This window comes from Prionailurus bengalensis, chromosome D3 (assembly GCF_016509475.1).
Source record: "Prionailurus bengalensis isolate Pbe53 chromosome D3, Fcat_Pben_1.1_paternal_pri, whole genome shotgun sequence".
NCBI classification, from domain to species: domain Eukaryota; kingdom Metazoa; phylum Chordata; class Mammalia; order Carnivora; family Felidae; genus Prionailurus; species Prionailurus bengalensis.
Window position 1 is genome coordinate 76,903,062 of NC_057356.1, and position 25,982 is coordinate 76,929,043.

Genomic DNA, 25,982 nt, shown 5'->3' on the forward strand with positions numbered 1-25,982 from the left:
TCAACCTCATTCACCGAGGTCCCCAGGTTACGTGGCAGTGTCACTGAGCGTGCTTTTGACCATCCTCTTTGCCAAGGCACAGTGTTGGTAGTGGACGTGAGCGATCGGATGCGCACGCGGAGGTATGCTAAGAGATGGGCTAAGAGATTGACTTCCTCACCCCCGTATGCCCCTGGCAAAACACCTACAGGTCACAAGATCCTAATTAGGGAAGACCGTTCCCAAAAAGAAGCAGCTTCCTTCTGTCACCTCATGAAAGAGATTATTCCTGATGCTTGGCCTCTTGTTTCTTGTACGTTCTCCCAGGAGTCTCGGCAGCCACGATTGGCTTATTGTCTCTGAGCCCCCGCCCTCAGGGTAGCACCCCTTTCTCAGTTACAGATCTCCTGTGTGGCCTCCGTACACACAGGACTTCCTCACCTCAGACGTCCATCTCCTCCCTCCAGGAGTCACTGAGGCATCCTTGTTGTTCCGATGTGTCTCCACCCAGAGTGCACTTCTCAGACTGCTTCCTACAGACAGAAGTGTCTCAGGAGTCCTTTTGCAATCTAACTTGGACTGTCCAAATACAGTCACTCTGTTGCTGGACACGTCTCTAGACCCAGAATCCATGGGTGCTTCACGCACCCTTTTAAAGTTTATTTTTTTGAGAGAGACAGAGACAGCATGAGCAGGAGAGGGGCAGAGAGAGAGGGAGAGAGAGGATCCCACACAGGCTCCGCACTGTCAGCACACAGCCCGACGTGGGGCTTGAACTCACGAACCATGAGATCATGACCTGAGCTGAAACCAAGAGTCGGACACTTAACCGACTGAGCCAGCCAGGAGCCCCTTTTCTCCTTTTAAAGAGAGACCCGCCGTAGGGGAGGACGGGAGCAGACGCTGCCTCGGTTATGGGGACCCTCTGGAATTCTAACCTGCATTGCCTGGCCACTTGCTGTCCGGGTCAGTCCTCCTGATTCTATGCCCTGGTGCAAATACAGGCCTCCTAGAGAGGAGACTGTATTCTTTCCCCTGAAAGCTATAGAGGAAGGGCTCTAAGCCGATGAAGAGTTTAGGAATTGGGAGAAGATCACCGTGGCAACTATATGGAGGAAAAAATGTTCAGGACGATCCCTCTGGGTAACATGCGGTTTGACAATAAAATTTAGTAGCTGAAATAGATTGTATATTTCTCTTACGATCACGTTAGCAACAACAACCCTTGACGTTTCAGTCTTCAGGGCTCTACAACTGATGTAGGTAAGATTTTTCGACCTCCTAGCAGCGTGGGGTTCATTTCACAGTAGACTTGAAGCCTTTGGAAATCCGTTGCCTTTTTTCCAGACACTAATGTTTTGGTCAAATTAACTTACTTGGTCTAGAGCAAGTAATTCTCTGGGTGTATATGACTTTATTAAACTGATCGGAAAGCAAATGCAAGATATTAAATAATAATGATTTCTTACACAAACAGCCATCAGTGGCCTATGCACATACCACGCCGGGCCTACCTTCAGGCTGGGAAGAACGAAAAGATGCTAAGGGACGCACATACTATGTCAATCATAACAATCGAACCACAACTTGGACTCGACCTATCATGCAGGTATGCAGATCGTCCTACAACTTAAAATCACAGGCCACGGGAGCCAGAGTGTACATGCGCTCAGTGTTCCCGATGTGAATGTGTTGTTCTAAAGAACCCGTGTCTGAGAAAATCTTTCCTCCCAAAGAGAACGTGTTAACTCTAAGCATAATACCGCCCTGAGGAAGAATTCGGTCCTCAGATCAGCCCATCCCTAGATGCAGTTTTAAGCTGTGACATGGAAAGATATTTTCAAAGTAAGAGCCTATCCCAGTATAGCTTCTCTCCCAGCCCCCTTTATTTCTGAGGCTGGTTTTTAGGCTGGGCTAGTGATTCATTTCTATTTCCTTTGGATGTGTTTCCCCATCCCTGCCCCCATTATTACGTGTAATCGTTTCCTCCACACTCGAAGAGGCCAGACCTCTCATTATTGCTGGCTGTGTTGTTGTTTGGGTCCACGCTCCCAATCACATGCACAGGGGATCCTCCTACGAAGCTAACTTGTTTTTGCCTCCAAAATAGCTCGCAGAAGATGGTGCATCCGGATCCGCCACAAACAGTAACAACCACCTAATCGAGCCTCAGATCCGCCGGCCCCGTAGCCTCAGCTCGCCGACTGTAACCTTATCTGCCCCACTGGAGGTGAGAAGGCTGCCTCGCCTAACCGGGTCGCTCTGTCCCCGGGGCTTCTCATTCTCTCTTCTCGCCTCCCTTGGATTTGAGTTTTGCAGCCCCTGTCCCCTCTCTGATCAGCCGTTGTGTCCGTGGTGCAGGGTGTTCTCGTGCGGCCTTACTTCACGCTTCTCTGTTTCGCCTTGGTCCGCATCCGTGGGCTCCCACCTGATTCCCATTCTCATTCGGCTGCCGCCACGGTCCCTTGTGCTGGAAGCGGGCGCCTCTCTTCCGAACTTGCTCCATTCTTGTTGTGTTTCACTCTTGACCGCATAATAACTCTTTCAAATACCAATGCTTTACATTGCGTTTGAGAACATAGCCGTTGCTTTGATCATTTTCTCTCCTTTCGACCGTAGGGCCTGTCATTGTATGGGCATACGTGTTTCCGATGCACATTCGCGTCCCTAAACCATTGCTGGGCACCTGCTTGTGCTTCTCTCCTGTGTGTGTGGGGTCCGTGCCGTCCCTTAACATCACCAATATCAGAGTGAGAGAAGCCGGAGAGCAAATGTTGGAAGCTCCGAACTTGACTGTGTCGTAGAGATGGCCGTGGGTCCGTCCCCTGGGTTTAGGATGCTGATGACTGGGAGTGGCTGTGATCTCGTCCAAATGGGCTCTCAGCGGGTAGCAGCCATGCAAGGCCGGGTGGCTGTCTCCGTTGGTCCAGGTTTTTCTTTCTGTGCTCTGAAAACTGCCAACCCATTCCGCATTAGACTGTGAGCTCATTAAGAGCAGGGGCATGCGTTTTTTTCAGCCTCCGTAAACCTTCCATCCGTCATGTTCAACAGAGAACAGGATTTTGGGTGTGTGCTGAATAGCTGTCCACGGATCTCGGTTATAAGTACTTAACGTTGTGTGTTTAATCAACCAAAAAAAAAAAAAAAAAAAAAACTTGAAAGTTAGAGTGGTTTCAAAGTTAAATGAATGACCGAAGCAGGTTTTTGGAGCTTCTCCCTCGTCCCTCTCCAAAGACAGGCGTTCGTTGATGCCCAGGTACATTTTGACCCCTCCGGGCTAGCTCGTGGTAAGAATTCTAATGCTCGTTATTATTCCTTAGGGTGCCAAGGATTCACCCGTACGTCGGGCTGTGAAAGATACCCTTTCCAATCCACAGTCCCCACAGCCATCACCTTACAACTCCCCTAAACCACAACACAAAGTCACACAGAGCTTCCTGCCACCCGGCTGGGAAATGAGGATAGCACCAAACGGCCGGCCCTTCTTCATTGACCATAACACAAAGACTACAACGTGGGTAAGGCTGCTGCTTTTATTTGGTTCCGTTTTCCTCCCGAGGTCTGGTACGGACTCCTGGGTTTCCTTCCTCGGTGTCCGTAGTTCTCGCAGAGAAATCTCTCACTGAGCCCGACAGTTTGCCGTAGTTGGGGAAAAGGGTCGTGCCCCCCAGTGCCAGCGATTTGATGTTACTGCCTCACTTCTCGCGATGCTGTCCCTGTATCAGGTATCCTAATCTGTTTCTAAGCATGCTAATCATTTTTCTTCCATCAGTTTCTTTTTGCATTTTTAGGGCCATGATCATCTTCATTTGGTTTGTCCTTTTAAGTTTGTACCGTCCTCATCGGGTCGGTGTTTCGCACTTCTGTGCTGCGTTTCTGTCCTTTAATTATGGGTCAAGAGATGCGCTGAGGAGTTTGGCTGTAAATCTGATGGCCTCTCCTTGTGAGCATCTTGTCAAAATTGATTGTTCTCATCCTGTTCCCCTTCCACATGCCCCTGAATCCCCCAGGAGAAAGACTCCATGTGTTGTGTTAACGAGCATGACGAGATTAATCAGAGGTGCCTGTGTAGAACTTTCCGTGCCTCTGTCATTTCTTCATTTCTTCGGCTGAATTCGCGGTGCCTTATTTAACACCACACGTAGTCCTTTTAAAATTTTTTTTTTTTTTCAAACGTTTATTTATTTTTGGGACAGAGAGAGACAGAGCATGAACGGGGGAGGGGCAGAGAGAGAGGGAGACACAGAATCGGAAACAGGCTCCAGGCTCCGAGCCATCAGCCCAGAGCCCGACGTGGGGCTCGAACTCACGGACCGCGAGATCGTGACCTGGCTGAAGTCGGACGCTCAACCGACTGCGCCACCCAGGCGCCCCGACGTAGTCCTTTTAGAAGGGAGCGGTTTGTTTCTACCATGTGATCTCTGGACCTATGATGAAACCAAACTTGGTATTGTTGTTTCTATTTCTGATGCTGCGGGAGGTTTGCCCTCTTCCTGTCCCTGTCCCTTCCTGTCCCTATCCCTCTCTCACTCTCTGGATACAGAGCTTAACTCTGACCTCTGTCATCCGTGCTTAGAACTGATGTTATGTGAAAGTCGGTTGAGTTTGGGTGGTTGTTAGCTTGGGCTAACGGTGAACGCACGCTTTAAAATCCCCATTTCTAGAGAAGACCCTTAGTGTAGTAGAGTCAGTAGGACAGTAAACATTGTGTTAAGAAAGACACCTGAACCAAAGTGACCTGGATGGTCACTCACACTTTGCCCGCAGTGTATGTTAACTTAGTCCCTAGAGGGCTCACCCTCTAAAATCCAGTGGATCGTGAGGCAGCATGTCTCCACGAGGACATTCTCTGCACTGGGGGCAGGAACGTGCCTTTTACTGCCGGGCATCTAGCGTCCGTGGCTCCTGCCACTGAAAAGCCTGAGAGCCACTATTCCTCCCCGTCCTCCTGCCAGTGGGGGGGGGGGGGGGGACCAGAAATGCCCCCCATACATTCTCAAGACTCCTTAGTGAGAACCACTCTAAAAGTTCTTCCTCTTTGGAGGTACAGGAGTGGCCTGCCAGGGGAATCTGTCATTTAGATCTGGTGACATTCATGTAGTAAGCTCCTGATCCCTTCTGCTAGCATGTTGCTTTGTTTGACTTGCCTGTTAGCCTGAAGGTGATAGTACAGGTTGGGGGGCACATGGAGAGTGAACAATGGGCACCTGTTTGGTGCCCAAATAGACGCAATAGAGACTGGGTATTAGGTCTTTGCCCTCGTGGACACAGCCCTCGGCCAGCCAGGGGAGCTCCAGAAATAGGGGTAAATATTGTCGCAGTAGATGGATTAGTGTATGGAGCCGCCGTGGCTTGCCAGCATAAGCTGTGATTTGAGTCATTTGAGCTGGCTTAGCAGCCCAGCCTCCTAACCTTTTCGGTCTCTCACGCCACAACTGCACTGTGACTGCCGCTGGACAGCTTTTATTTTAAATAGCACTTGGCTTTATTTATTGCCCGCATCGGTGCTGAATGAAACCCAGTTTGAATTTCCAGTTGCCCCCCTTCGACCCAAGATACTTGGTGTTGACTGATGGCACCGATTTAAAATTTTAATGCGTTGAAACAGTATTTTGTCGCTGCTGTCGCTGTAGAAAACCCTGAAGGTAGCAACTGGGAATCCCACAAGTTACTACCCTTTCTCCCTAAAGTCAGACGCCCCGGCACACAGCTGCCTCCCCCCGCCCCCCTCCAAACAAAGGCCTGTATACGATGCTCTGTGTGGAAGCCACTCTCCCCATTGCTGGTTTATTGTGATAAAAGATAGAGGGAAGGGGAAAGATAATTTTCAGCTTAGCATCTGTTTGGAGTTGGTTTGGGGTTGGCTTTGTTTTTAAAGAGAACAGCGTAGCTATTCGTAGCATGTGAACACTCCAGTGGAAACAGGAAGAGAAACTGGTAGGTCAGGTTGAGAATAATGAAGATACCACTTGTGCCCCCGTCAGCCTGTGTGCGCTTGATTCCTGCGTTAACCAGCAACATGAAAAGACACAGGCCAGTGTTTCCCTTGTATGCATCGATAGGGGACAATTCCCTTTGAAGTCTATTTATAAAACACAGCCTTCACAAACACAACGAATGCAGGCAGCCTGCCAGCGGTCTGTCTAGGATGAAGTCAGGCCACATCCAGTGAGCATCAGTCTGTTTCCACCTGGGTCAGCAGGGCCAGGGACGCATGCGGGAGGCCACCAAGTGCCCGAGGGGAGATTACGAGAGGACTTCACTTGTTCATTCTTCTGCTAAGGAAGCAGCCAGAGGCATGTATGTAAGAGTGTATCTCTGCCTTTTACAGGACAAAGTGTTGGCTTATTTTTGTAGCAAGCAAGAATGTACCTTAATGAAGTTGCCGGTTTGTTTTCTACCCAGGTCCAAACTAATAAGACTCAGCGTAGCCTAGGCATGGTTGCTGACCTCTTCCAGGAAGGAAAAAAAACCACAGCTGGTTTTTGAACCAGCCAGCGTCCCCAGATTTTATATGTTTCTAAATAATTCTGCTAGGAAACCCCCCCCCCGCCCCTTTTTTATTTTTTTATTTTTTATTTATTTTTTTTAATTTTTTTTTTAACGTTTATTTATTTTTGAGATAGAGAGAGACAGAGCATGAATGGGGGAGGGTCAGAGAGAGAGGGAGACACAGAATGTGAAACAGGCTCCAGGCTCTGAGCAGTCAGCACAGAGCCCGACGCGGGGCTCGAACTCACGGACCGCGAGATCGTGACCTGAGCCGAAGTCGGATGCTTAACCGACCGAGCCACCCAGGCGCCCCCCCGCCCCTTTTTTAAAATGATGGTCTTCGCCTTCTGTTTAAAAACTCTTCCAACTGTATTGAGGGCAGCAGTTGTGAAATAGTGAAATAACGTGCTTTCCTGTGCCTGGGGACAGGGAGAAACTACCCAGTGGGGTTTGCATATTTTATTCATTTATTTTCGTTTTTATTTCTGCCATTTGAAACAGCATTCTTACTGTCATCCCTAAAGTTGTCACAGTCTCGCGAGGCCTTGGCTGCTGTTACCTGCCCCATTACCTTGGGGAGCCTGCCTCCTTGTTGAGGGGACATGCCGGGAGGATGGGCTCAATAGTGCCCCCTAGATTTAGCCCTGAGAGCCTGGTGGAAGACTTGTGATGGTGCAATGAAATAATGTGACCCCGAGGGCCTCTAACCCTCCCATTCTACCGAGTCTGGGTTTCCATGCAAGGCCATTTCAGCAGACCTGTGAGATTGAGTTTTATACTTCATGCTTCTCGCCCCCATCCCCTGGCACTTTTCTGTCATTTCAGCCTCATCTTTCTGTTTGTGTGTGCTTTAAATCACCAGCTTTTTACCGATTGTCTTTCACAGTACCGTGTGTGTGTGTGTGTGTGTGTGTGTGTGTGTGTGATTCCAAGGCACGGCCGGTCTTGTGTGCGGTGTCCGGAAGCTAGCATAGTCAGTGGCCTGGGGGATGGTTAGGGGGGTTGCGGGGGGGGGGGGGGGGGGGGGGGCCGGGGGCCCTGTGGTTGTGAGCTATCCCTGAGCGGGTGGCTTTTGTGGAGCTTAGAGCTCCAAGTTTCAGCCTATCACAAATATTTACCCAAATTATCAGTTAATTGGGCCTTATAAATCCAAACTCTTAGTGTATTCGTTTGTCCTGTATGTGTCCCAGTACACAAGGGAATATTGGGCCTGCTTCATGCCCCTGATTCCCCTTTAAAAAAGGATATCTATAAGGTTCAGGGTCCATAGCCATCATAAACCGCTAACATGATTTACTTCTTCAGTTCGTAGTAGTGTGCTATAGTTAATAGAAAGCAAAGGTTGGCTTTAGTTTTCGATTTGGGGTTTGTTTTTTTGTAGATTTTGCCAGTTAAAAAATCTATCTGTAACTTTGTTATAATCCAGATATTAATGGTTTATATTGTTGACTTGGGACATTTTTTTTTTTAACAGCGTGCTTGAGGTATAATTCACATGTCATACAGTTCACCTGTTTAAAATACACAGTCAAGTGGTTTTTAGACCATCGAACAATCATGTGCGACCCTTCCCATAATCCATTTTTAGAACATTTTCATACCCATTATCAGTCACAAAATGAGTTTTATTATTTTCCAAGATTTATACCGATTATTTCATTTTCTTGTTGACTTAGGAAAATGCTGAGGCAAAAAACCTTTTAGTACTTTGACAGCAACAAAGGTTTTAATGTAATTGAAATCGGTTTTTGGGTGTTTTGTTTTGTTTTTAATCTCAGGCTTACCTGGTTGACAATGTCCTATTCTGAGTCTTATCATTTGTTTTCTAATCTTTGGAGTTGAAAGTTGAATTCTCAGCGTTCCCTCGCATTTTCGTCGAGTCTGTGTAAGTGAGAGGCAGCTCCCAGACTCTGGGTCGGAGCCTTCGGGCACGCTCTCATCGTCTTGCTCAGTTTCCTCATCTGAAGCAACAGAGATCCTGTGCCCAGCTCGTAGCAGGGTAGTTGCAAGATGATCCATCTGCCTGTTCTTTCTAAGTCAGAAAGCACGACCCAAGATGTCAGGGTACATATATTTCTCTTTCGTGGGTTCTTTGTAGTATCTTATGAGCCATACCCCTTAAGAAAAATCTTTGGCAAACTTTTGAATATTAGGACGTAAATGGGAGTCTAATTTGCAGAGTTTGATCAGGACTGTCAGGAAAGTTCTCTAGTAGGGATATGAAACTTTTTGTGATGAGGCCATCTACGTCTGGACAAAACATGACTTGACCGTCAGCCCAGATTCAGATTCTCTGCTCTAGATCAAGGAGTTAGAAGGGCGGGCAGCAGGAAACCCAGGCACCGTTGGAAAGGCTGGCTGCCCTCACACAGAGCTCAAGACCCGAGAGATTTTCAAACCACTGTCCCTATTCCTTCTGCAGAGTAGAGCCTCACGTTCACTGGCGCCCTCCATTCTGGTTTCCATGGTAACATCGCTGCGGGGACTTTTCCTCTTCACCTGCTCGAGGTCTCAGGGAAAGTGCTTAACCTTTTATTTAAGTCTTCTCACCATCCTGCTTTCACCAAGGACAAGAAGAGTAAAATCTTTCTTGCGAGTTGGTCAGCCAGCCTCCCTACACCAAGAAAGGTCCTCCCCTCCCCCGTGCAGCCAAGAGTGCAGATCCATGCACGCGCAGCCTGGTTGCCTTGGAACACACAGCTCCAGGAGGGGAGGAACCAGTGAGTGCACACACAGAACCACCCTTAACGTCTTCTGCCTTGTCCATTTTTTTTGCAGGAAGATCCACGCCTGAAATTTCCAGTTCATATGCGGTCAAAGGCCTCTTTAAACCCCAATGACCTTGGCCCTCTTCCTGTGAGTACACTGGAGACGCGTGGACAAGTCCGAAAATGTGTATCCGTTCATCTGCCCGGTGTTGATGGGGAGCCCCTGTGGGCCTTCCCTTTGTCCAGGCTTTTGGGGTCCCGCTGGTCTGTGGTTTCTTAACAGGAATGGGTGCATGGCTGAATTCTGATAGTATATACAGTTTATACCCAGCACTTGTGAAAGAGGTTTCTGTATTATTAGCAGCTAGTAGAAAGTAGACTTGGTACCTAGGATGTAAGGGACATTCTCTACACGTGACAGTTTGAGCAGTGCGCATTTAGTCTGTAACTCAGCAACCCCTGAGTTCTGTCCTTATTGCGAATTTAGCCACTGGGATGGACACATTAAAAACAGTGGGAGAAAAAGGCCTAAGTAATCACAGACAGTTTCTGTAAGTCATTTAGCCTGCAGTCCCTGTTTTTCTTGTTTTTCTTCCTTGTTGAGGACTGTTTTATAAATTTAACTTTTTATCAGTTTATTCTCTTTGGGGGCCCAAGTTGGAGTTGAGGTGTTTAGATTTTGAATGAAACTTGCGCCATACATCCTTTTCAGCCCTCCCCAAGTCCAAAAGCCTTACAAGGGCAGGAAGGTGGGCAGGGGCGGGCAAGGACTTGAGACGCTTTTAGAATGAGGGTGCTGGGAGTTCTTTGATGGTGATCTTCCAAACACAAGAACTTTTCTGTTGGCCTGGTGTGTGGTATGTTACGGCACAACTTGAATCTAGAAAAGTTAGGGTTCGGTCTTTACTCAGCAGGTTTTATACAAATATCCCTCACTCTCTCCGAATCTGTTTGGCTCCTGGGTTTAGATGGAAAGAACCCAGAGAGTGCCGGAGACAGATCAGACGTGAAAGGCAACGTGTTGTCCTGATCTGTTGGACTCCTGAGTTTCCGATAGCAAGTGGGCACAGTTGAGACAATGAGAGCACACCAGCCTTACCTTGGAAAAAATACCCAAATCCATTTAGTTCCTGAGTCCAAATAGAGCCCACACCAGAGAACCTCCGTATGAGGGCTTTCAGCCACCTGGTGACAGGGCTAAAGCATCTCTCTGACATTTTGAAATTAACCTTCCTCCTCCCTTCAGTCCATAGAGAAATACTCATTTAATTAAATGAGCTTATTCAATCCTAAACTCGACTGTTGCATGGAATGCTGAAGTTTCCCTTTGAAGCTTTTGAAATATGAACCCCTGTTTCCTGTTCATCATGCAGTGAGTGGAGGTTTCTAAGACTAGCGAACATGTGGTCAAGAGTTAACTTGAAATGTTTGTGGTTCATTTATAACCTAAAACTGCACCCTATAAGAGAAGAATAAAAAGTGTGTCCTAGAGTGTTTAAATTTAGCCATTGATTTTTGGAACTGTTAGCTAATGTTTGGATTCTCTCTTCTCTCTCTCTCTCTCTCTCTCTCTCTCTCTCTCTCCCCCCCCCCTCCCCGTCCCTCCCTCCCTCCCTCCCCCCCCCCCCCCCCCCCCCCCCCCCGCACCTTCCCCACTCCTAATACCAGCCTGGTTGGGAAGAAAGAATTCACTTGGATGGCCGAACATTTTATATTGACCATAGTAAGTAGGCTCTTTTATAGACACATAGGCATTGCAGGTAAAGGGATGGGGGGGCAGGGAGTCATTCAAATATTATAGTGAAAGGTTTGTCATTTCACTCTTTGTCTAGGCAGCCAGGTGTTATGTGGAGAGAATGATCCCAGAGAATCAGTGCCCTCGTACGGTACTGTGCATTCATCTAAGTTTGCTTTAAACTAGCCCGTCAGGCTTTCACCTGATTTGATCTTGTGGCCTATTAACTTTTTTTTTTAATTAAAAAAATTGGGGGGGTAGATAACCCCTTGATTTCTGCGCTTTTAATAAATACACTCTAGTAATAGAAAATAAGCTCTTAGAAGTCATGATTGAGTCAAAAATCTGTGTGAGCAGTGCTTGAAGCAGCATGTTAAGTTTCTTAAACACTGCTTTCAAAGGTCATATGGCAAGAAGCCCATTCTGACTTATTTTCTATTCATGGCATGCTTCTTTGCACCCAACGCACTAATACATACACAGTTCGTATCTTGAAATTATAGCGTATTTGCTCCATCACCTATGAATAAATGCGTGGTTTCTCATTTCAACTAAAAGTTAAACTAATAAAGGTTTTGCTTTTAGGCAGCGGGTTTTTTGTTTTTTGTTGTTGTTGTTGTTGTTGTTGTTGTTTTGAAGTGACATGTTCTCCAGGGGAGCATATTTTTGCGTATCCCTTAAAACTTCAGAAAAATACGTATTTGAAAGAAGTTTTCAATTATATTTACAAATGTGTGCAATTGGTAGTAATTTGATCTTTATTTTCATCTGGTTCATGAACCGCAAGTCTACGCCAGGTTTCTCTAGCCTCACGTTCTCTTAACTAACCCAAACCACACTGATGAGCCACTGGTGGGAAATCTGGCCACAAGGACTCCTCGTGGATGGGGAGTGCCACTGTCTCCTAGGTCTTGTGCCTCTTCCGGGGGTTACTGAATGCGTGTCCTGTACACTTTTACTTTGAGGCACAGGAACTGAATAAACTAAGCAAGAACCCCAGCGGCCCACAATTACACCAAAAGTGGAAGTCTTGATTAGGGGGCGGGCTGCCCTTTTAACCCTTTGGTAAAAATCAGGTATCTCAAGGGTCCGTAGGCTTAGTTTTGTCTTTGACCAGTAAAAGTATCCAGGGTTTGCCTGCTTTCCAGAATTTTACAGTGAGCCTAAATTGCTACCGTAACTGCTTTAACCTTACTTTTTTCTCTAATATGCTCTTTATAATTCTACTCGTCACATACATGATCTGTTAAAATAAGGAAGGGGCCAAACCTCTTTTTCCCACCAAGACCAGAAAATAATTTCTCTTTTAGTTTTTATGCATTTCAGTTTCAGTTTTCAAAGGTGGGTACGAATAATAACGATCTTTCTCTTCAAATAAGGCCTTAACCAGTAACACAGCCTCGGTCTGCTACGCACAGAACATTTCACACAACCTTGTGGCCACGTTCTAGCTGGTGATCTGATGTTCAGGTCAATCTGAGAAGAATTTTATAAACGCTTTTAATGCAAGGGCCCCCAAACCAGAAAAATGTTACCACAGAGGGCCGTCCTAGTGGACGTTGGAAACAATAAAGATCACAGGCTGTTTTTCTAGTGGCGTGCATAGTCCTACCATAGTATGTAGTAGATGCTTGATAAATGGTGACATGACGTTAATTCGTGGAAGGTCAGTGGTGAAGACATGGGGAAGTTGATGTCCTTGGTCAGCAGGTGGAGAGAACTTGCCTTAGAGAAGCCGCTGTGCCTCCAGCCCGAGGCTCGACCCCCTTCCGTTTGCCGGGAGGCAGGACAGGGTGATTTTGCTGCATGCCTTGGCAGTTCCTTACTCCTAATGGGTCCGCCGGTCCCTCCAGACACACAGCTCCCTCGCTCCACATTCCTCTCGCCAGAACAGACAGGTTGCGGGAGGCTTCCCTTTGCTCCTGGGGGTGGTGTAGGCCTGGCACAGAGCCTGGTTGATCTAAGCTACAAAAAGAGGTGCTCCTTGTGGTGCTTTACCTGGAGATGAAAGTCTGCCCTGCCTCGACCATACAGAAAAGTTCTCCAAACCAGATAATAAGAGTGGAAATTAGGTGAGCAGAAGCTATGTTTACGATCACCTCATTTGCTGTAGATGCAGCATTTCTGCCATTTCTCCCTGGTTTGTCAAGGTTTGCTCAGTCACAGACTATAAAGTAGGGTGCATATCCATTAAAATAAATCCGTCTGCTTTTTCACCAAAATGCAGTCTGTGAAAAGTGCAGGAACACCTGTCTTTTTAAGCAGCTTTCTCAGGCCAGCAGGGGTACTCCAAAATGCATTTAATCACCTTGTAGGTGCCACTTAGGAATGTATCACCTTCCAAACGAGCCTCTCCTTCTAAGCAGTTTTCTCCTATCTGATTTCTAACAAAGTTCTGCACCTCATTTTGCTGTCCTGCGTGCAGGACAGGAACCAGGTCATCTGTACGTGTAGCATTTCACACGTGCACACAGCCTGTGAGAGATTCACAGTCCTCTTAACCTTCCATCGTGACCAGGACGTGTGACTGCGCATGAATGACAAAGAACCGCAGTAGACTTTTCTTTTAAGTAACGAGGCTATTTATTTTCTGCTTCATAAAACTCTGCTAAGAAGTCACACATTTCCAAGATTAAAAATACTCAGCCATCTTAAAGAGGGAGTTTCAGAAGAGACCAAGTCTGGACCTCTGTAGCCCCTGTCTCCAGCCTGGAGTCAAGTTAAGGCAGATCTTGACCTGAATCACTACCTCTCTCGAGGGTCCTGTGGTTCTTCTTAAAGACCAGGTGTGTCCAGCGGCTAAGTCCGTGGCCTCAGGTGTCTTGGATACAAAGCTGAAAGAGAAAATAAAATTCCAGTGAGGCTGTAAAATCCTGCCAACGGTCTTACCAAAGCAGTTAATCCTAGCTGTAAATTAACTGTGGTTTTCCTTCTCCTTCCTTCTTGTCCCTGTATTTGAAATACAATGTTGGAGGACCAAAAGCGAGTTTAGATTCAAAAGTTTTAGAAAAAAATGAGCAAACGGCCACCGCACGTTCACATATTGCCAGTGCTTAGCTGCAAAATCGTTCTTTATTGTAACCACACAGGAACTTACGTGGCTCTGAAGGCTTAGACTGTTTTAAGAGGGAATCTGTTTTCGCCATCAGCTTCGTTCAGTCATTTGAAAAATAACATACGAGGCTCCTGTCACATTCTAGGAAGTGCGTTCCGTGGTGCAGAGGGGGCTGCAGAGATGAGTAACACCAGCCCCTGTCCTCGAGGGACTTCTTCTATTCTAGCAGGGGGTCCCAGGAGGTATTTTCAAAAGTGATGCGTAGAGGAATGAACCAGTTTTGCAGATGCAGAAGCAAAGACCATACCTGCTCAGTACATGGCTGAGCACTAGGGCTCTGGGATGTCTGCAGGAGGGCCTTAGGGACAGATTCTTTTTCAGATGGATCCCAGATGAGGAGTAAGATGTATCCAGGAAAGCCAGGTGGAGAGCGACCCCAGGAAGGAGAGAACATGCAAGCGTATGAAGGTATTGCAGACTGTGCCACGGTCAGAGAACGGTGCTTAGGGTGCAGATGGCCAGCGTGCAGAGGAAGCTGGCGTGGCACATAGGTCAAAGGGTGCCCGCCAGGGACGGGAGCTTGGGTCCCTTCTGCAGGCAGGAAGGAGGTCCTGAGGCATTTTCTGAAAGGGGGCGTGACAACGGTCAAATCCTTTCTTTAGGAAGATCCATCTGGCAGAACCACAAAGGAGGTCTTGAACAGGGACGAGTGAGACCAAGGCCAGGGAAGCATAGAGAATAGTCCACGGAAGAGATGCGCCCTCCAGAAAGCAGCTTTTTCAGTGAGACGGGACGGTTTCGCGAGCACCGCAGGAGAATGGCAAGGGGGGATGGGCGTGGGGCCAGCGCTGGGTTTGAACAGTGAGCGCACTGATACTGGCATTCGGGAATACGGAGTCACGGGAAGGGTTTTGGGTGCTGGAAGACGATGGGTTCAGTTTTAGTAGAGTTGGATTTGAGGCCACTGGGAGAGGCAGTGGCTTGAAGTTCCAGTCTGGATGGACCACGTGTAGGTGCTCATTGATTCACTTCCGCTTTGACAGCATCCAGGTGATGGGATTGTAGTCCAGGGAGCTGTTACTCAGCTGTGTTCTGTTTATTTGGTTTTCTTTTCTCCCATTCTCCATCACAAGGGCAACTTTGACTTTCCAGAGTCTTCTGTTCAGGAGGTAAGGGACCCAGAATGCCTTTTGGTAGTTTCATTCTAAAACTTTACCTCTCCTTTTATTAAAATAATTATGTCAGACTTGGAAAAGTTCCTGGTATGGTCACTAAAACTGAGTTTATTAGCTCTTCTTCTCAGTCCTCTTACAGAGTATACAGGAAATAAACAGAATCCGTATTCTTAAATAATTTCCTTTTTTTTTTTTTTTTTCTAGCCAACTTAGATTCCCTAAAACTCCAGGGAGAACCCATTGTCTCCTAGTCTGCCCTCCCTGTATCTTTCACGCAAGTCCCTTCCCGCGCCCCCCCCCCCCCGCCACAGTAATCCCTAAAATCTTGAATCATGCACAGTCACAAAACCCAAGTGATTCAGAGCAGCTACTGCACATTATCACCTACACCCCTGACGTGGTTGTATAGGCAGCATCGAACAGTCTTGCTGACATTGACTCACTTAGAAGAAGGAAATCTCTTCTTGCCAACTTGGCCAAAAGGGAGACCTTCCTCTGCAATCTTCCTCTGCTGTAGCTGATCTCATTTTTTGGCCCGCCGTAGTTGCCTTGATTTTTGCGTGCACATGGGTGACACATGTCATGGATTATTCATGGGTTCATTGTCGGCTTCTTCCTTGAAAATGGGTCTTTTTCAACACGACAAGCCAAGAAAAAAAGTATTTGAAATGAGACGAATCCTGTGTGTGTTTTCACTCTTTAGGGACTAAGACCTCTCATGCCCTTTTTCAGTTAAAGGAACATCAAGATCAAGTTATAAATCCTTGAGAGAACAGGGGTTTATAATTGAAATTTTGGCAGATTTCCTGCCAAAAACCGTGTGAATAAATGGTTTTGCTTTAGTTTTGCCTTTTTGATGGCGTGTTTTTAACTAAACAGTATGGGGGTGGAGTGCTACGTACCATGGTTCTCTTCTAACCCTGAAACACTAAGGGATTTATTTGGGGGACCAGTATGAGCGATTGGACAGCTCTTGCAAAATCCAGAAATAATTCTTTTTAAAACATTTTTGATGTAGACTAGATTTGAACTAATACGCTGATTTTTTATTTCTGATTTATTTATTTTTTTAACATTTTCAGATAGCAAAATTACTCAGTGGGAAGACCCAAGACTGCAGAATCCAGCTATTACTGGTCCGGTCAGTATCCTCAACCTCTTAACTCTTCAGTGTAAAACTTGGGTTGCATCTAAGCACATATTTCTTTCTTTCTTTTTTTTTTTTTTTTTAATGTTTGTTTATTTTTGAGAGAGAGAGTGTGTGTGTGTGTGAAAGAGAGAGAGAGAGAGAGAGAGAGAGAGAGAGAGAGAGCGGGGGAGGGGCAGAAAGAGAGGGAGACACAGAATTCAAAGCAGGCTCCAGGCTCTGAGCTGTCAGCACAGCTCAGAACGGGGCTCGAACTCACAAACCATGAACCCTAAGTTAGACGCTTAACCAACTGAGCCACCCAGGCGCCCCTAAGCACATATTCCTTGTATATTACTGCTTACCTGGTGCTCTGGGCTCGGTATGGTTGACTAGGTTAGCATCGCCCCCCTCTCTTCCTCACTGCAGTTCCCGGGCGGGGGGTACGTCTGCATTTGCCTCTTCCAAGAGCTTTCACTATAAAGGAAGAGAAAGTGCTTTGCTAATGGTAACCAAAACTAAACATTGTTTCCTCCTTTGTAAAAAGGTGGATTAAAAGTATAACAATCAAAACGTCCTCTCTTCTATCTGAAGCCGAGCCCTCTATCTGTAGAGTTTTGTCCTTTCTTGGGGCCAAGGGGAGGGGGGGGGGCGGGGTAAATGTACACTAACAGATTGAAGCTGTATTCTGAATCTCTTCCAGCGCAGAACGTCTGTAAAAGTTTGGGTGAGGTTGTAGCCAACCTCTGGAGCTGGCAGGGTTAAGAACCTTTGTCTCTGCTGACCCACTGTCTTTCTCACAGTGTCCGCATACACGCCGGGTGCGAGAGGAAGCTAGGTAGAGCACCCTTTTAAAATACTGCCGCACGCTGTGTTCATAAGGAAGAGCGAGAACCCCCCTGTCCCTGAGCAGTAACAGTCACTTGCTATTGAACACCCGTGAGCAGACTGTCGAATGGGTCATGGTCTAAAGGGAATGTACCAGCGTCTTTGGTCCATGTGGATATGAGTGCGGGGAGCTAATTTGGAATTACAGGAAATGTGTGGGGTCAGCAAAGCATTGCAAACTTGGGAATCTGTTAGAAACTGGAGGAGCAAAAGGAACTGAAGTCTATTGAGTGCTGAGCTAAAAGGCCAGCAGGCGTGTTTAAGATACTGCTTTTGTGGCTTTAATCTGATTCAGTTCACGTTATGTTTTGAATTACAAAGGTAAGTCCGTTTGAAATCCTAGAAGGTAGTATCATGCAAACCCACCTTAATACCTGACATCCCCTTAATTTGTTGATTTCTTTATCGGCTTTGTTCAGCTGCTTTGCTGCCGTGTGACGCAAAGTGCCCAATCATACCTGAGTTAAAACAGCTGCTTTTTATGTACCTTCAACACCTGCCTTACCATGGCTTCCTTTTGATATTTTCACATTCACAATAAGGTGTGTTAGAGTCCTATTTTCTCTTCTACGTCATGAGAAACAAGGTATTCAAGAATCAATGCTGTTTTCGCGCAACAGAGGACTTTGGACATAATTCTGAAACCTTTTGAGATATTTCTGTCTTTTTACTGATCATCTGCCTTCACTCAAACGCTGTCAGTTCTTACCGATTTCTACTGAAAATTGCGTAGCATCATAAGTCCAAGTAAATTTGACCCAAAGGGAGATCTTTTTTTTTTTTAATTAACAAAAGAGCCTTGTTTATGCTTTCATTAGTAGTAGAGATACTTCTTTCAGTAAGAGCATGTGTATTTAGGTAATTATCGACTTAGTGTAGACGCCTGGCTTTAGTTGTCATCAGTTCTGAATGTTTGGTAATTTCCATGATTTCTTTCTCTCCTTGACTTTACAAGCTATTTAGAATGTGCTGTTAGTTTCCAGGAGTATGGAAGGGTTTTTGCCTGTCCATTTCTTACTAATTTTCTAATTTTATTGCATTGTGGCCAGAGAATACTGTCTGTGAAATATTGATTACCAGATATTTGAAACTTCCTTGTCAGCTTGGCCTTTTTTTAATTAATGTTCTTTCTGTGTTTGAAAAGAATGTGTATTCTGTCTTTGTTGGGTACAAAGTTCTTCATATGTCCATTAGATCGAGCATATTATCCGTTTCCGTCATTGCTTTTTATCCTGGCTGTTCTGTCTAACCAAGACAGGACTGTCACAATCTCCCACAGTGAGCATGGCTTTGTCCGTCAAGGACATTCACTTTCTCTTCGTTAGTATTTGCCTGGTATGTCTTTTTCCCCCCTTTAGCTATGTTTTTTTTTTCTCTCTCTCTCTCTCTCTCTCTTTTTTTTTTTTTAACCTTCTATTACATTGATAAAGTACCCTTTATTTTCTTTCACTTTCTATACTTGCTTGGGAGTTGCATTTTCTGTTCCTTAGTGCTTACATTAAAATTTGTAACCAACACCCTTAATGTCAAAATTAATCACTCTTTCTTCCTGAGTAGGATGAGATTTAGGGAACTCTCGTGCCGCTCTTCCCACTCACTTTGCATTATTCAGTGACATTTGAAAACTTTAGAAACAGTCATTAACACTTTACCTTTTTTCAACAGCTAGTACTTGTTTCTTTCACTTACATGTAAGCGAATTTCTTTGCCCACCATTGTTTCTTGCACCTGCTGTTTCCAGGTTTTCTTCTGAATGAAGTATAGTTCCTGGTTCTCAGAGTCTTGTCTACAGATCAGCAGCATCAGAATTATGTGGAAACTTGTTAGAAATGCAAATTTAGGAGTCCCAACTCAGGCTACTGAAAATCAGCAACTTTGGCGGGGGCGGGGGGGGGGGGGCAGCAAAATCTACGTTTGAACAAACCTTTCCAGGGATTGTGATGCCCGCTCAAGTTTGAGAGCCTCTGCTCGGGCAGCACTGTCTCGAGAGCGGGAAACTCTCAGTCTGAGGGAGGGGGCTTATCTGCCCTCTCTGTTAAATGGTAGGTCAGCCATAGTAGAAGCCTTTGGTTAACAATTCCTTTCCTAATACTTTGGAGATATTCTTTCTTGTCCCTCTGGCCCCCGTAACTGTTGAGAAACTTGTTATCAATCTGATTCTTGGTTTGGGGTGGGTAAATCTTCCTTTTCTCTGGCAATTTTGAATTTCCTCTGTGACTTTTGGTGTTGTATAATTTTACTGTCATGAACCTCAGTGTGGATTTCTTTATTCTGCTTTGGACTCACTGTAATCCTTTAATATGGGGCCCGTGTCTTTCCTCCATCCTGGAAAATTCTCGGCAGTTGTTTCTTCACATACCACATCTTTGCCGTTCTTCCTGGTTATCTGTACCAGTAACTCCTCCTGGGTATGTGATTCCCTTTTATGTTCTGTCTTCACCTCTTAGCTCTTTGTGTTTTGTCTCTCTCTTGTGGCTGTACTGTGGGCTTGGCTCTTCCAGTTCATTCTTTTTTAAGCTTTTCATAATCAGCCCTTTCCCAGGTCATTGTGTCTGTGATTTCAGTAATTGTGTTTAATTACTCATTGTTCTATTGGGTGTTTTTAAATTTGCTCGGTCTTTTCAGTTATTGTTATTCTATCATGTTCTTTTAATTTTTTTTATTTTTTTTATTCATACTCAGCCGTCTGATCATTCTTCAGATGCATATTCCATATCCTCTTTCAGATGATTCTGTTATCTCTGGCCATAGGGGCACTAAATCCCCCACATGTTACGTCTGTAGACTTTCCTCAGTAGTAGTTCAGTGCAGTTTATAACCAATTCAGTGTATGATTTGTGTGTGTGCGCTCATCTTCCCCCACCCCACCCCCCCCATGAGGCATTTATAAGTCCTGACCTGTATTTACTGTTAACTTCTTAGCTTGGGATCATGCAGGCCCAGTTAATGTAACTGTGGACTTCATACCCGCTTTGGTGTAGGCATAGAGTATGAATTCATTACAGGTCTGTTTCTTTTTGTTTTTCTCTCGTTTGTGGTCCTGGACAGAAGGTAAGCTTCCTTACAACTTTCCTGGGCTGGTGGGTAGCGCTTTCTTGTCCCCATGCCAGATGTAGATTTTTAAACAGGGAACTCTGTTCTTACTCCCTAGGTCATACAGACTGTAGGCCAACTTCTGTGTCCCGGCGTAAGGATTAAAGCCCCAGCCCAAGCACCAAGTCACGTCCAATGCCCACTTCTTTAATTTTAAGTCTTCCTGCTTATCTGGAACCTAGGGTTTCTCTTTTTCCCAAGTTTTAAAAATACCCAGATTAGGGGCGTGGGGGGCGGGGTGGGGTCCCTGTCTGTGGCAACTCAACATAGCATTACTCTAAGTCAGTATGCTCTCTGTGTTACAAGCATCACCAGTGAAAGCGTTGACCAAGTGCTGTCCATGCTCGCTGCTCTTATGAATACCATCTCATGTTTGTGTAACGCTTTGTACTTCCCCGAGAACTTCATAATCAGCTGCCTTGAAACTCATAGCAATCCCCTCAGGAAAGTAGGGAAGATGTTATTATTCCCCATCTGTCAGAAGCTCATAAGGCTAACTGTGTTGCCATTCGTTCCAGAAAATATCAGAAGTAGGACCAGAGCTCCCAAGTGTAACCGGCCTCACCAGTCTCCATGTCAGACACGAGTTCTTTTCTTTAAGGAGCTGCGGCATCAGCTGGACTAGAATGACAGGAAAAAATTTAGCACCGACTTGACACAATAAACAAGTCAGGTTTCCATTTTTGTTCGGAAAAGACAGCGTATTTTAATACAGAGCCAAGGGCTTTAATCAACGGGCATGTTAAGTTTTGAGATAAGCTTATTTTATAAGTGAAATTGTATGTAAGACAAGAAGATGCCAGATTTTCAAGAGCGAATAAAGAATTCAGCCTGTCCAGTACACGAAGTGCACTGCGCCTCTCATTCTCTTCAAAGGCTGCACACTGTATGGATGTCTTTGTCCTGGGACATGGCTGAAATCTGTTCAGGAGGAGAGTATAGAAGCCTATGCATTTCACTTCTTATTCATAAGAACAATCTCTAGAGAGAGCAGATAAGTATCGGAGGAGGGGAATGATTTTTCAGCTTTTATGCATCATTCCCCAGGAGAAGAAGGAGCAGAAATATCTCAGCATCTTATTTCCACCCACATACAGTCAGCACCCCCCAGGTTACAAGTCAGATAAGAGAGCAGAGAGCACAGGCCGGGGGCGACGTTTTAAAACACGCTCCCCCCTGTCACTTAAGACTCTTGAACTCACATTTTAAGCCTTTCTGTAACATTTCCAGGAGGGAAGCAAAACCCGAAAACAATTGCCGGGAATCACGGATTTTTGGAAACGGAAGAGCCTTCGAATTCATCTAGTCTGTTTCTTCTGCTTAACTGGGAAGAAATCCCGTAGTCGGGAAAATACATCACAGGGCTAGCGGGAGCTAGAGTCTGCCTTACAAGTCAGGTCTGCCAAAGCCAGCATGACATAATGAAAGGACATAACTTCTCAGCTTAATGTCCCTCTGTCACAGTTAACCACAGCTAAGAACATCAGCCAGACACTTTTCTTCGCAGTCCACTCACTGCTCACAGTCATGGTTTATTCCCTCCTGCCACTCTGGGTTCTGCCCAGATAGCCCTTCCTCAGAGCTTCCTTCCCTGACCATCCCTACAAAATAGCCTACCAGGAACTCTGTCTCAGCGATGCTCAGTCTCATAGCATTTCCCACTACGTACTCATTTCTTACTGCCTGTTACTCACAGTAGCTTGGAAGCTCCAGGAGGGAACAGGGGAAGAAATCTTTGGTTGGTGTGCCAGCACCTAAGAATGCCTGGCATAGAGCAGGCGCTCAAGAGATACCTGTTGAATGGATCAGCAAAGGAACCACCAAAGAATGAATAAGCTATATAGAAAATCTTAGTCTGTGATGGGATAGAGTGTTGGTAGGGCAAAAAATACAATAACCTCTTCACTGGCTTATCTCAGAACATTGTTATCCTTTCCTCATATTGGTGGCTGTCCAGATACTGACAAAATTTTTACCTTTTCTAGAATCAGAATTCACACATGATTTCATCAGATTAAACAGAGCCCAAAATAAATAGGATATGTGGTCCTATTGTTCAATAGGAAACCTAGTGTTCAATGGAAAATCAAATGAAGAATAGCTTAAAAGTAAGACCACAGGTCCCGTAAATTGTCTTTAGAATGTTCTTGGGATATATAAATGCATTGTCTTTATCGCTGTTGGATTACAAAGCAGAACACGGACATGATTATTGTTTTCTATAAGAGTGGTTATTTTTGTTTTGGCTTATTGTTTGTGTGATTGTGTCTTAAAATAGTACGAAGGAGGGAAGCTTTTGTTCCTCACTTCTCTTTGCGAAAGTGTAAGGTATAAGGCTTGGAGTCTGGAGGTACTCTACTATGGATCAGTGTATTTTATTAACTTAGCCCAAAATGATGCCAGCAGAACTATTCTTGCCCAAGTTCATACTATTTGCTAAAAAAGCAGCAAGGTTTTCTGGATACGAGGCTGTCATAGTCATGCCCACGTGTCTGCAAAAGCCAGTCTTTTCTCCTTCATGAAAAAATTATAAGCCTTTTCAATAGCCAGAAGTCAGGGCTCTGGCTCTCACATATCATAAGCTACTTTACAACATAGCACGTAAAGAGTATCTAAATGACTACAGTAAAAGGTTATTACTTCGCCAGAAGAGATTTCCAGAACTTTTGAGTAACAATAGTTAAGTCAGTTATCGAGCACAATGCCTTTGGTACCATCACTCGGCTTCAGAGATGAGCCGTTCAGATTTAAAGAAATCCCTGCCCAAGACTACGAACTAGTAAGAGGCAAACCTTCTGACTCCCAAATCGAGGACTTTTCCATAATGCTGTCTACGTGATTTTATATTCTTTGTCAACAGTATAAGTTCACTGGCCTGTCTTCTCCTTTTATTTCCTCCCCATGGTTTTTAAAAGCATGATTAGTCTTTTCAAAATGACCTCTATACGGTCATTTGGGGTTTTGTGTTAAAGAATCATAGTCAATAACTGTTACCGAAACGTACAGCAAAAAAACGAAAACAAAGTTTATTACACCCTGACTCCCATTTAGACAAAAGTCACGTGGACAGTGTATTTGGTTTATGTGGGCATATCCCTAAATGATTTCTTGAATATCAATACAGTTGTTTTCAGGGGTGAAAGCCCCCCCCACTCAATGCTGATTAGCCTCAGTCATTTCTAGAATTTTCCCATGTGCTATGTAGACATTATATAAACTTCCGTGATAATCTCGAGAGCGAGAGTTTTAAGGTTTATGATTCATAAAATTCTCTGAATGTTGGCTCAGTATACGTAAAATTTCAAATGTATTATTTACATTATCTGTATTTATAAATTTATCTTCCAGGCTGTTCCTTACTCCAGAGAATTTAAGCAGAAATATGACTACTTTAGGAAGAAATTAAAGAAACCTGTGAGTAACAACATGTCTTCCAAAAATGCTGTTTTAGTCATTTGTCAGTTACCAAAGTTACTTCAGTGAGAACGACTTGTGTGTTACCTTTATGTGTTTACTAAAAATATCACCTTCCTTTCTCCATTGCACTTTGATCCACCTGGATCTTCAATCTGAATTTTCTTTTTAAGAGAAATGGTAAGTGAAGACTAACTTAGTATTACATATCAAATCACCTGCATGGTCATTTCTTATGTAATACGTGGAAAGATAGAGATGATTTTCATGGGATATAAAATAATTCAGAACCTAATCGAAAAAACCTGGAGAAGCCTGTGTATTTGCCTATGGTCATTGGGATAAAACCTAGACCCTGCTTAGAAAAATGTTCTCATCCTTCCCTTCAAATGCAAAACTATAGTTTTAATTATAACACAAATAGAATTTACCATACTAAAATTGTGATGTTTGGCATGTTAAGACCAAGTGTAATTTTCAGACTAAAACTCTCTCTGGGAAACCCTGTAAGATTTTTACAAAACTAGGAAACCCGACGAGGTTTGTACAGGTGGTTTTAAATTACAAAATTATATTTTCTACTGACGCACCTTCCCCAGTTCTTCAACATTTTGTCTTCTGTTTTATTCTCTGACTTCACCTCTCTGTACCTCTCTGGTACAGGTTTTCCCTGTTGTCTCCTCAATTTGTGTGTTCATGGGTCCTGCCCTGGCCTTCATTTCCTGGCTTCCCTCGGGAAGAAGGGGGTATTGGCCACAACTCCTATCACCGCAGTGTTCCTGGGCCCCCAGCTATGGCCAAGGCACTGGGGATGCAAAGAGGCAGGAGACACAGTCTCCACCGCGGGGAGCTCCCACTCGGGGGTTCTGTTCGCCCAGCGTTCCGACTCAAGTAGCTCATGGATACTAGCCTTTGAAATGACTCAGATAGGCACACATAAAATTACATAGTGTTTCTTTGTGAGGAACCTGCATTTCCCCTGATAGTGGTGGAACTTTGCGGATGTCAGCCTGTCTCACTCGGGCACTTCCACCGTGGTATCTCCTGCGCGCCCCCCTTCCCCGCTGCAAATCCACTGTCGTAGCAAGGCCAGCCCTGGCCCTCGTTTTGCCAGGCAGCAGTTACGCACAACTTGAGTCGGGTGCTTTTTCATTTTCGTATTTATGAACTGTGACCTTTGGGATGCTTCCCCAGAACGTGGCACGATAATCAAGGTCCCACTTCTCGTGGCAACAGAAATTAGCCTTGTAGGCATCCCGGATCACACCTGCCAGCTGGAAGCCCTACCAGGGTTGAGCATGCTCTCAACTCGACCAGGTGGGGATTGTTCTACGGGTTTTGATTACCCGGACTAACCTCTCTTTTTTTGACAGAAGCGATATCGAGAGTTGACCATATTTCAGTTGCCAGTGGGTGGAGAAGTGCCCCACAGTTGTTCATAAAAAGGGGGGAGGGGATGATTGTCCTCTACTCAGCGTAGTCTCCTGTGCCTCCTGTGTTGCTGGCTCCAGTCTGACGGCTGGCTTGCTGTCTGGGTGAAGAAAATCCACAAAGGGGAGGATCGTCACTGGAACTCTTTGTCACAGCTTGTTTATTTGAAGGCTGTTGTCATTTCTACTCTTTGTTGTTGTTTTTTCTCTTAGAAAGTAAGGTGTATAGTTACTGTATGGTTACCTGCTTGCTCTCTTCTTTCGTGTAGGCTGATATTCCGAATAGGTTTGAAATGAAACTTCACAGAAATAACATCTTTGAAGAGTCCTATCGGAGAATCATGTCTGTGAAAAGACCAGATGTCCTGAAAGCTAGACTGTGGATCGAATTTGAATCGGAGAAAGGTCTTGACTATGGGGGTGTGGCCAGAGAGTGGTTCTTCCTACTGTCCAAAGAGATGTTCAACCCCTACTATGGGCTTTTTGAGTACTCTGCGACGTAAGTATGCCGCGTGCACTCAGGATGTGTCCCCCCCACCACCACCACTGAAACAGTTTTATTCGCAGTGAATTGAAACTTAATGGAAGAATATGTGGCTCAGTCATTCCCGATGAATTAACACCCATCGATTCCAGTCCCTACCCCCGCCCCCTGTAAGTCTAGAACAGGTTCTGACTCTACGTGGCGAAATAATGTACTCTGTGAACACCTAAAAATGAGTTTTCTCTTGTCATTTGGATTCATGTCATTGAAATTGAAAATGTGCTGGGTACTTATGGTAAAGAGCAAGAGGCAATTTTCATTTGTAACGTTATGCTGATTCAGGAGAATCTGTCATTGTCAGTTTTCAGAAACTCATCATCATGTTACGAACAAGAACGGTTTC

The 25,982-nt window shown here is 45.2% G+C and overlaps 1 protein-coding gene across 18 annotated transcripts in view; it reads left to right on the forward strand.

The window, feature by feature from the left end:
- The window catches only part of NEDD4L (NEDD4 like E3 ubiquitin protein ligase), a 345,318-nt gene that overhangs the window by 288,998 nt on the left and 30,338 nt on the right, over positions 1-25,982 (forward strand). For 7 of the 18 annotated variants that reach the window (XM_043558977.1, XM_043558979.1, XM_043558982.1 and 4 more), the window contains 10 exons: positions 1,457-1,588; positions 2,090-2,209; positions 3,300-3,497; positions 9,250-9,327; positions 10,848-10,902; positions 11,012-11,065; positions 16,227-16,285; positions 17,502-17,504; positions 23,600-23,665; positions 25,365-25,594. In XM_043558977.1, coding sequence (XP_043414912.1) covers positions 1,457-1,588; positions 2,090-2,209; positions 3,300-3,497; positions 9,250-9,327; positions 10,848-10,902; positions 11,012-11,065; positions 16,227-16,285; positions 17,502-17,504; positions 23,600-23,665; positions 25,365-25,594 — 995 coding nt within the window. The remainder of the gene's footprint in view (positions 1-1,456; positions 1,589-2,089; positions 2,210-3,299; positions 3,498-9,249; positions 9,328-10,847; positions 10,903-11,011; positions 11,066-16,226; positions 16,286-17,501; positions 17,505-23,599; positions 23,666-25,364; positions 25,595-25,982) is intronic. The other 11 variants (XM_043558980.1, XM_043558978.1, XM_043558981.1 and 8 more) reach the window with 5 other exon arrangements.